This window comes from Vigna unguiculata, unplaced genomic scaffold (assembly GCF_004118075.2).
Source record: "Vigna unguiculata cultivar IT97K-499-35 unplaced genomic scaffold, ASM411807v1 contig_550, whole genome shotgun sequence".
Classification (NCBI taxonomy): Eukaryota; Viridiplantae; Streptophyta; class Magnoliopsida; order Fabales; family Fabaceae; genus Vigna; species Vigna unguiculata.
The window spans coordinates 111,257-121,604 of record NW_021011268.1 but is presented as its reverse complement, the minus strand read 5'-3'; the positions used below and the strand labels follow the sequence as shown (position 1 = coordinate 121,604).

Sequence of the window (10,348 nt, the reverse complement as noted above, 5' to 3'; positions counted from 1 at the left end):
GTCACAGTGGATGTACTTCCCAAGTGGTCATTGTGAGAACCCCAGCTAGAGTTTGTTTGCTTCATTGGTACTCCCACCTCTTGTTGTTTACCAACTGTCGTGGGAAATGCCATGAAGTGGGCCATAGCTCTAGTGACCTTGATATTTAGGTATTAGGAAACCATCCTGATAAGCGCATGTATTTTACCTTAGATCCATTAGGCACCAAACCCAATGGATAAGGCACAAAGGGAGATTGTTTTTTCCTCGTTTCATTTTATTTATTATTATTAGTATCTTTTTTTTAATTAATTATTTATTATTATTATTATTGGGTTTTTCTTTCTTTCCTTTTGATTTTTGATTTAGTAATAAAATAGTGCATGAAATATTATTGCATCCATATATTTATGTTTTCCCATGTCATCTCATCATGTTTATTTACTTTTAGGTCCAAAATTATAAAGTTGTGTTTAAGTTTAAAAAGAAAAGGCGAATTAACATGGAATTTGGGAGTCGGGGGACAATTAGGATTTGACATTGTGAAGAAGAAATTATCCTTTAGGGTTGTAGAAAGTAATTTGAGTAATTTAAGAACATGATAGCTAGGGCTAAAGATTAAGTTTTCTTTCTAACACATTGATTTATGAGCTTTCTATAGGATTGGGTTTGTGTGGACTTTTTTCCATGTCAATTTCTATTTACTCACAACTTTATAATTTCTTAATAAAATAAATGATTTGCATTATGTTTTTCCTTCCTTTTCTTCTTCTTATTTTTATTTTAATAAAAATAATAGAGCAAAAATAATAAAAACAAATACGGGAAGGCCAAGGCACCCTTACAGGACGCGAGCAAATAGTAAAAACATGGAGGACTGGGAAACTGCACAAGAGACAATAAAAGCAGATATCAGTCAACTAAAGGACCAAGTAGGTCAAATCTTGGAGGCCTTGAAGTCCTTAAGGGCCTCAGGAGAAGCTTCATCAGCAAAGGGTGAGAAAAGCACTCATGACGCTCCTATTGCTTTTCCAACATACGGATTGCCATCGAGTTACACCCCACCTGTTGGAGATTATTCAGAGGCTGAACATGCTTCCTTCTCATTCCCAATCAATACTCCAAGGAATGAAGGGACTACCTTTGCAGAACCACGAGTGACTGTAATACCTAAGCCTTTAAACACAACTGTCGATGATGACTCTTTGGGCAAGATTACACCACACCCTACTATGCAGTCCGTATTCGTTGATGTTGAGGGAACCAAAACTAAGTTGGAAATTTTGGAAGAACGAATACGAGCTATTGAGGGAGGTGGAAACTATGGGTTTGGCGATGTTGCAGGTTTAAGCTTAGTTCGTGATGTAACAATACCTCACAAGTTTAAGGTTCCGGAGTTCGAAAAGTACAAGGGTACCACATGTCCTAGAAGCCATCTAACCATGTATTATCGAAAGATGGCCGCCTATGCTTACGATGACAAATTGTTGATCCACTTCTTCCAAGACAGTTTGGTTGGGGCAGCATTGAGTTGGTATACCCACTTGGAGGCGTCTCGCATTCGCTCTTGGATGGATTTGGTAGATGCTTTTCTGAAACAGTACAAGTATAACATGGATATTGCGCCAGATCGTTTGCAATTGCAGAACATAGCCAAAAGGGATGCAGAATCATTTAAAGAGTATGCCCAACGATGGAGAGAGCTTGCTGCTCAAGTGGAGCCTCCTCTTCATGATAAAGAAATGGTGGCAATGTTTGTGAGCACGTTACAACCACCGTTCTATGAACACATGGTAGGGAATGTATCTTCAGTTTTCGCCGATATTATCATCATAGGTGAAAGGATAGAGATCGGGCTGAAGAATGGAAAGATTGCATATAGCCCGCTCGCGGCTACAACTCCTAAAAAGCCCGATTTCAGTCTCGGGAAGAAGATGGAAGTAGAGGTGCACGCAGTATCAACAATACCTAAGTGGGAAAATCAGACTCTTGCTTACCAAGCACAATCTCCACAACAGGGATCCTATCAATCACAACACAATAACACTTGGAAAATTGAGGCTAACACAAATCCCAACCAGTCTTTGGGGCAAATCACTAGTCCTAGAAGGAATCAAGAAAGGAATTATATTCATTTCACTCCTATTCCTGTGACTTACACGGAGTTGTTGCCAGATCTACTCCGTAATGCTTTGGTAGCTATCTGCCCGATGAAGCCTTTGGAGCCACCATACCCTAAGTATTTTGATGTAAATGCCACATGTGATTATCACGGGGGAGCCATTGGTCACTCTACTGAGAAATGTTTGTCTTACAAACACAAAGTTCAGGCATTAATCGACTCAGGGTGGTTAAAATTTCAAGAGAATAAACCCAACATTAAGACCAATCCCCTATCTGGGCATGATAATGCTTCAATAAATGCTATTGATCTCGAGGGACGCCAGTTGGTGAAGAATGTGAGCGAAATTAAGAGTTCACGAAGGTTTATTTTTGAGACACTACTAACAGTAGGATTATTGGAAGGTGAATATAACTTAAGGGATGCATGCGGGTTCCATCCAGGTGCTGAACATTCCATCGAGGCGTGCAAAAAGTTTGAAAATTTTCTACAAAAATTGATCGACAAGAACTTCGTGCAAGTATGTTGTGGGGACAAAGATGACAAGAGGAGGCTGGTAGAAGAAAAGAATGAGCTAGGCCTGGCTCGCATAGAAGGACAAGAACGAAGAAAAGGGAAGATTTGCATCAGTGACATCAAAGAGAGCTTCCGCAGTGTTAGATGGATTAACACTTGTCAGATATCACCCATCGAGGATGGAAATGGATTGGAAAGCTTAGACTTTGTGCGGTCCTGTCCTCCAGACATATAGTTGAATAATTGAGAGATAACGAATTACCCGTGATGTTTAATTTGGAGAAAATGTTTTTTTAGTTTATCCTATTGCTTTACCCGGAGGGACTTTACGTGATGTTTTTTTTCTTTTATGCTTAGTGTGACAATACAAAACATTTATAATTTGCATTTTCGATCGTTTTCGTTTTATCTATTCGTTTTGTAAACTCAAATAATACAAATATGATGATGAATATTTTAAATGTCGGTATTCCTGATTTTGAGCACTCTATTGACAATATGGAAGATGATAATGAGGATGACTGAGAACCTTCTCCTTTTTGTCAAAAAATGAATGGGGCAATTGAGGCTGCTAATAAAAATACAAAGAGGATTATATAAAAGATGTTGGTCATGTATAAGGATTGGCATGAGATGCTTCCTTTTGCTTTGCATGGATATTGTACATCAATACATACTTCAACTGGGGCAACACCTTTCTCTCTAGTATATGAAATGGAGGCAGTACTCCCTTTTGAAGTAGAGATTCCATCCTTGCGAGTATTGATGAAAACCCAATTAGAAGAAGCAGAATGGGTTCAGGCCAGACTTGACCAGCTTAACCTCATTGAGGAAAAAGGTTAACTGCGGTGTGTCATGGACAATTATACCAAAGAAGAATGAAGAAAGCATTTGACAAAAAGGTACGTCCCAGAGAGTTCCATCAAGGCGATCTAGTTTTAAAAAATCTTACCTATACAAAAGGACCATAGAGGCAAATGGACTCCAAATTATGAAGGCCCGTATGTGGTGAAGAAAGCATTCTCTAGTGGGGCACTAATTCTCATAAGGATGAATGGGGAGGAGTTACCGTTGTCAGTCAACTCTGATGCGGTTAAATTTTTTTATGCATGATGATTCCATAATAGAGGATGCAACTAAGGATATCGACATTGTTTTCAAGATTTTTGTATTTCGTTTTATTTGATAAAAAATATATCATTTGGGTTTTCATAAATGTGTTGTAAAAGTGTCACACTGAGCTGGTAATTAAAAATATTTGGTAAAAATGTATATTTGTGTAAAGAAAACATCACGGGTATATTCGCTAGATGCATACTAGCTCCTAAAGGGTGTCGTGGTGGCCAAAAGAAATACAATGTAAATATAAAAAAAATGAGGAAAGGAAAGGAAGGAAAAGTACGGGTTTTGTGCATCCATGCATTCATGCACCCTCATCACATCATACCATTTTTTTTATCATCAAAAACATATTTTGAAAAGTCCGAAAAGGAAAATAAGGGCCCACAGGGGCAGGTTTTCAGTTGGGCTCACTTTACGTCTTTTTCAAAAGGCATTCATGTTGTGTTTGTCTATGCTTAAATCAATATGCAGGTTTTCCTTTGGATGTAGACCCTCTCCTCGGGATTGGTCTAATCTTTTCAAAAAGAAATTATATTTGCAAAAGGTATATGTTTTAGGATCGGGGCCCTCTACGTGGTAATGGTCATCGAATCCTTTGGATGTAGACCCTCTCCTCGGGATGGGTCTAATCTTTCTCAAAAAGTTTTAGTTTACAAAGAGTTTATGTTTTTGGATCGAGGCCCTCTACGTGGTAATGGTCTCCGAATCCTTTAGATGTTGACCCTCTCCTTAGGATTGGTCTAATCTTTTTCAAAAAGTTTTAGTTTACAAAGAGTTTTTGTCTTTGGATCGAGGCCCTCTACGTGGTAATGGTCGCCGAATCCTTTAGATGTAGACCTTCTCCTCAGGATTGGTCTAATCTTTTCAAAAAGAAATTATATTGGCAAAAAGTATATGTTTTGGTATCGGGGCCCTCTACGTGGTAATGGTCGCCGAATCCTGTAGATATAGACCCTCTCCTCGGGATTGGTCTATTTTTTTTCAAAAAGTTTAGTTTGCAAAAAGTTTATGACTTTCTGGATCAAGACCCTCTACGTGGTAATGGTCATTGAATCCTTTGGAAATGAGGTTGTTGGTTTGTGACCTTTGATTTCATGTCTTGCCTTTGTTTCTTTTGAAACCGGACGAAATTAGTGTCTTTATCTTTACTTATATTTCTTTGAGAATATGAAAATGTAAAATTCTCATATTATCAAGCAAAATCTAAGTAAAGAGGGGCAGCTGTCAACACCCAATTTCGTCCGGCTAAATAAATAATAGAATAAATAATAATTTGTTTTTTTTCAGAAAAAGGTAAAAAAAAAATAATAATAAAAAATAAAAAAAGTTTTCTCTTTGTTTTTTTTTTTTGCTTTGTCTAAATAATAATAATAACAGAATAATAATAATAATAATAATAATAATAATAATAATAATAATAATAATAAAAAATAAATAAATAAAAAGAAAAAAACTTTGTTTTAATCTTGTATGTATTTTCTTTTGAGGCTTTTGTTTCTATTTTAGCCCAAAATATTCTATACACCCACACCATTTTTCTCGCAACTAATGGTAGCCCAAAATTTAGTTTTTGCACCCCCATTCTATGCTTTGTCGTTTCTGCTCCAGATTAAGAAGTTAGTCTAATAATTAGAAACAGAATATGCTCTAATATTTAGAATTATTTACTCTGATTTTGTGCTCTGATTTTATGACACCTTTTTTTTCCCAGATAAAGAAAGTAGTAATATAATTCAAAACAAAATCTCTTTTACTAATTAAAATTAATTTTGCTGATCACATTTGATTTTGTGCTCTGTTTTTTATATGATTTGATTCTCATTTTGTAATAATTTTAAGACCAGTTCTTGCCTTTTAAAACTCGTTGTAGTTAATGCAGACCTTTATTACGAGATTACATTAGATTTATAATGTGTTGTGTATATAAACCCATCAGAAAAATAAGAAAGGATGAATTTTCTCTCTCAAAAATTTCTAGAGCCCTCTTTCACTCTAAGCACACATTCTCTTTTAACCCTCACACATACAAAAACCCGCTCACCATCAATCGCCACCCCCACGTGCTTCTTAGTGTTCCAACAGAATTATTGCAAGTCTGATCTCCCGTCCAGGTTCGCAAAATTAATTTTTTATTGTGTCATGCAATATTTCTCGAGATGTGTTTTATCTTGGTTGAATTTGATGTTTTCAGTATTTCTTTTGATATAAAAAAAACATTACTGTCATGTCTTTTGGGGTTCATTAGTTTTATAATTAAGGTTTTGTTGATTGCTTTGGGTTGTGAACATTGTTGCATGAATAAGTGAGAGATATCATGTTTTGACATTGTATGAATATGTTGTGCCATTTTTTTTCATGTTAAGGGTTGTAAAAATTTTTCATATTAAAATAATATGTTTAATCCTAAACGTTATTTCCTAATCTTTTATTTATTTATTTTCCTAATGTTTTCATAAATTGTGGATATGAAATAGTCAAATTTTGTTGGGTATCAATGTCTTATTTCGAAAGTTTTTTTTAAAGGAAGTGATAACAAATAAATAATTTAAATACCCTTTTAACTTTTAAAATGTATAAGTGCTCGTGTGACCGCTCGCGTCAACTTAGTACTTAATACCTTCGCTTTTCTATAAGATTACTAAAAAATACAAAATATTCAAATATTAAAAAAGAGTGATATCAACATCTTCGAACAAATTGTTTTCAAAAAGTATTTTCATAAAGAACTACGTGACCCTGATTCTCCATTATGAATGGAGATACGTAGGAGCAAGGAGTAATCATTGTCGGGCCCAAAAAATAAAAAATCTTTTTTGTTTCTTTTGTTTTTCTTTGTCATCTTTATTTATTTATTTATTTTTATTATTGTTAATTTATTAATTTATTAATTTTTTATTTTGTTTTATTTATTTATATTTTATCTATTTATTTTATTTTATTTCTTTTTTAAAATAAATATTTAAAGGAGACCACATCAATTTGTATTTTAATTAAAGGTACCGTCTTAAGGATGGGCGTTGTAGGGTGCTAAAACCTTCCCTACGCGTAATTAACTCCCGTACCCCCAATCTCTGTTTTCGTAGACCTTGCTCTTTTTATGGTTTTCCATAGTTTCCTATAATAACTATGGTGGCGACTCCAAAACTCTTTTTTACAAATTTTATTTTTTTGGTTCGTCATCCCGTCGCGATTTCGATTGTGACAAATGTGTTTTTGTTTATTTCCATTTCTACAGGTTTGTCAACAAGTAGTAGTGAAAGATTGTTACTACTTTTGTATCAACATTTCAATTTCATTTTTCTAACTCTTATACATTTCTTTTCTCTACATTGATATTTATGTTATGTTACAGTAGTTTGTGTAATTAATTTTTCATTGGTTATATTATTGCTCTATTTACTTTCATTATGCACTATTTTATTTCATTGAATTAAATTTCAAATTTAGTTTTTACAAATTGAACTAATTTTTCTATGTGTTTCCTTCTACTAATGTTATTTGTTATTCACATCACCTTACTTAAGTGTACTAATATTTCATTTTCATATGTTTTGTTTTAATACTGTTTCTGCAGGTTTGTAAACAAGAAGTTGTCACACATTATTTATGCGTCTCTATAGACATTTTGGTTTTGTTTTTCTATCTCCTATATTCTACCGTTATTACTATTTTGATAATTGTTTTCTATTATAGTGTGTGTTTAATTTTCAATGAATATATTTTGGTGTTGGTAATTTTCATTTTGCATTATGTTTATTTATTCAATCAGATTTGAAGTTTAATTTTTACAAACATAACCAGATTTCTTATGTGTTCTCCTTTATTATTATCTTCTTACCCACTCTAGTGTACTAACATTTGATTTTGATCTATTTTTGTTGAATTCCATTTCTATAGGTTTGTCAACAAGTAGTAGCGAAACATTATTACTACTTTGGTATCAACATTTTATTATCATTTTTCTAACTCTTATACATTTCTTTTCTCTACATTGATAATTATGTTATGTTACATTAGTTTGTGTAATTAATTTACTATTTATTATATTAATTCTCTATTTACTTTCATTATGCACTATTTTGTTTCATTCAATTAGATTTCAAATTTAGTTTTTACAAATTTAACTAGTTTTTCTATGTGTTTCCTCCTACTAATCTTTTTAGTTATTCACTTCTCCTTATGTAAGTGTACTAATATATCAATTTATATGTTTTGTTTTAATACTGTTTGTGTAGGTTTTCAACAGGAAGTTTTCACATTATTCATGCCTCTCTATAGACGTTTTGGTTTGTTTTTCTATATCCTATACTCTACCGTTATGTCTATTTTGAAAATATTGTTTTTCTATTATATTGTGTGTTTAATTTTCATTGATTAGATTTTGGTTTTGGTAATTTTTATTTTTCATTACGTTTGTTTATTTAATCAGATTTGAAGTTTATATTTTACAAACATAACTAGTTTTGCTATGTGTTCTCTTTTATTAATATCTTCTTACCCACTCTAGTGTACTAACATTTGAGATTCATCTGTTTTTGTTTAATTCCATTTCTACAGGTTTGTCAACAAGTAGTAGTGAAAGATTGTAACTACTTTGGTATCAACATTTCAATATCATTTTTCTAACTCTTATACATTTCTTTTCTTTACATTGATAATTATGTTATGTTACATTACTTTGTATAATTAATTTTCCATTGATTATATTATTGTTCTATTTACTTTCATTATGCACTATTTTGTTTCATTCAATTAGATTTCAAATTTAGTTTTTACAAATTTAACTAGTTTTTCTTTGTGTTTCCTTCTGCTAATCTTCTTTGTTATTCACATCTCCCTAATTCAGTGTACTAGTATTTCATTTTCATATGGTTTGTTTTAATACTGTTTGTGCAGGTTTGTCAACAGGAAGTTGTCACACATTATTCATGCCTCTCTATAGACGTTTTGGTTTTTTTTCTATATCCTATACTCTACCATTTTGTCTATTTTGAAAATTTATTTTTCTATTAGAGTGTGGGTTTAGTTTGCCTTGATTAGATTTTGGTTTTGGTAATTTTCATTTTTCATTATGTTTGTTTATTTAATCAGATTTGAAGTTAATATTTTACAAACATAACCAGTTTTGCTATGTGTTCTCTTTTATTAATATCTTCTTACCTACTCTAGTGTACTAATAGTAGATTTTCATCTGTTTTTAATTAATTCCATTTCTACAAGTTTGTCAACAAGTAGTAGTGAAAGATTGCTACTAGTTTTGTATCAACATTTCAATATATTTTTTCTAAACTCTTATACATTTCTTTTCTTTACATTGATAATTATGTTATGTTACATTAATTTGTATACTTAATTCTCCATTGATTATATTGTTGTTCTATTTACTTTTATGCACTATTTTGTTTCATTCAATTAGATTTCAAATTTGGTTTTTACAAATTTAACTAGTTTTTATATGTGTTTCCTTCTACTAATCTTCTTCTTTATTTAGATCTCCTTATATAAGTGTACTAATATATCATATTATAAGTTTTGTTTTAGTACTGTTTGTGTCGGTTTGTCAACAGGAAGTTGTCACACATTATTCATGCCTCTCTATAGACGATTTGGTTTTGTTTTTCTCTCTCCTATATTCTACCGTTATGTCTATTTAGATAAATTTTTTCTATTATAGTGTGTGTTTAATTTTCATTGATTAGATTTTGGTTTTGGTAATTTTCATTTTGCATTTTGTTTGTTTATTTAATTAGATTTGAAGTTTGATTTTTACAAACATAACCAGTTTTGCTATGTGTTCTCTTTTATTAATATCTTCTTACCCACTCTAGTGTACTAACATTTGAGATTCATCTGTTTTTGTTTAATTCCATTTCTACAGGTTTGTCAACAAGTAGTAGTGAAAGCTTGTAACTACTTTGGTATCAACATTTCAATATCATTTTTCTAACTCTTATACATTTCTTTTTTCTACATTGATAATTATGTTATGTTACATTAGTTTTTGTAATTAATTTTCCATTGATTATAATATTGTTCTATTTACTTTCATTGTGCACTATTTTGTTTCATTCAATTAGATTTCAAATTTAGTTTTTACAAATTTAACTAGTTTTTCTTTGTGTTTCCTTCTACTAATCTTCTTTGTTATTCACATTTCCTTATATAAGTGTACTAATATATCATATTATATGTTTTGTTTTAATACTGTTTGTGTACGTTTGTCAACAGGAAGTTGTCACACATTATTCATGCCTCTCTATAGACGTTTTGGTTTGTTTTTCTATATCCTATACTCTACCATTTTGTGTATTTTGAAAATTTATTTTTCTATTAGAGTGTGGGTTTAGTTTGCCTTGATTAGATTTTGGTTTTGGTAATTTTCATTTTTCATTATGTTTGTTTATTTAATCAGATTTGAAGTTTAATTTTTACAAACATAACCAGTTTTGCTATGTGTTCCCTTTTATTAATATCTTCTTACCCACTCCAGTGTACTAACATTTGATTTTCATAGGTTTCTGTTTAATTCCACTTCTACAAGTTTGTGAACAAGTAGTAGTGAAAAATTCTTACTACTTTTGTATCCAAATTTCAATATCATTTTTCTTA

General features: G+C 31.8%; 1 protein-coding gene across 1 annotated transcript; it reads left to right on the top strand.

Annotated features, from left to right (window-relative positions):
* The first annotated feature begins 848 nt into the window (after positions 1-848).
* On the top strand, positions 849-2,852 carry LOC114172430. The gene has a single exon (XM_028056910.1). It carries the CDS (start codon positions 849-851, stop codon positions 2,850-2,852), a length of 2,004 nt encoding a protein of 667 aa, XP_027912711.1.
* Positions 2,853-10,348: the final 7,496 nt, after the last annotated feature.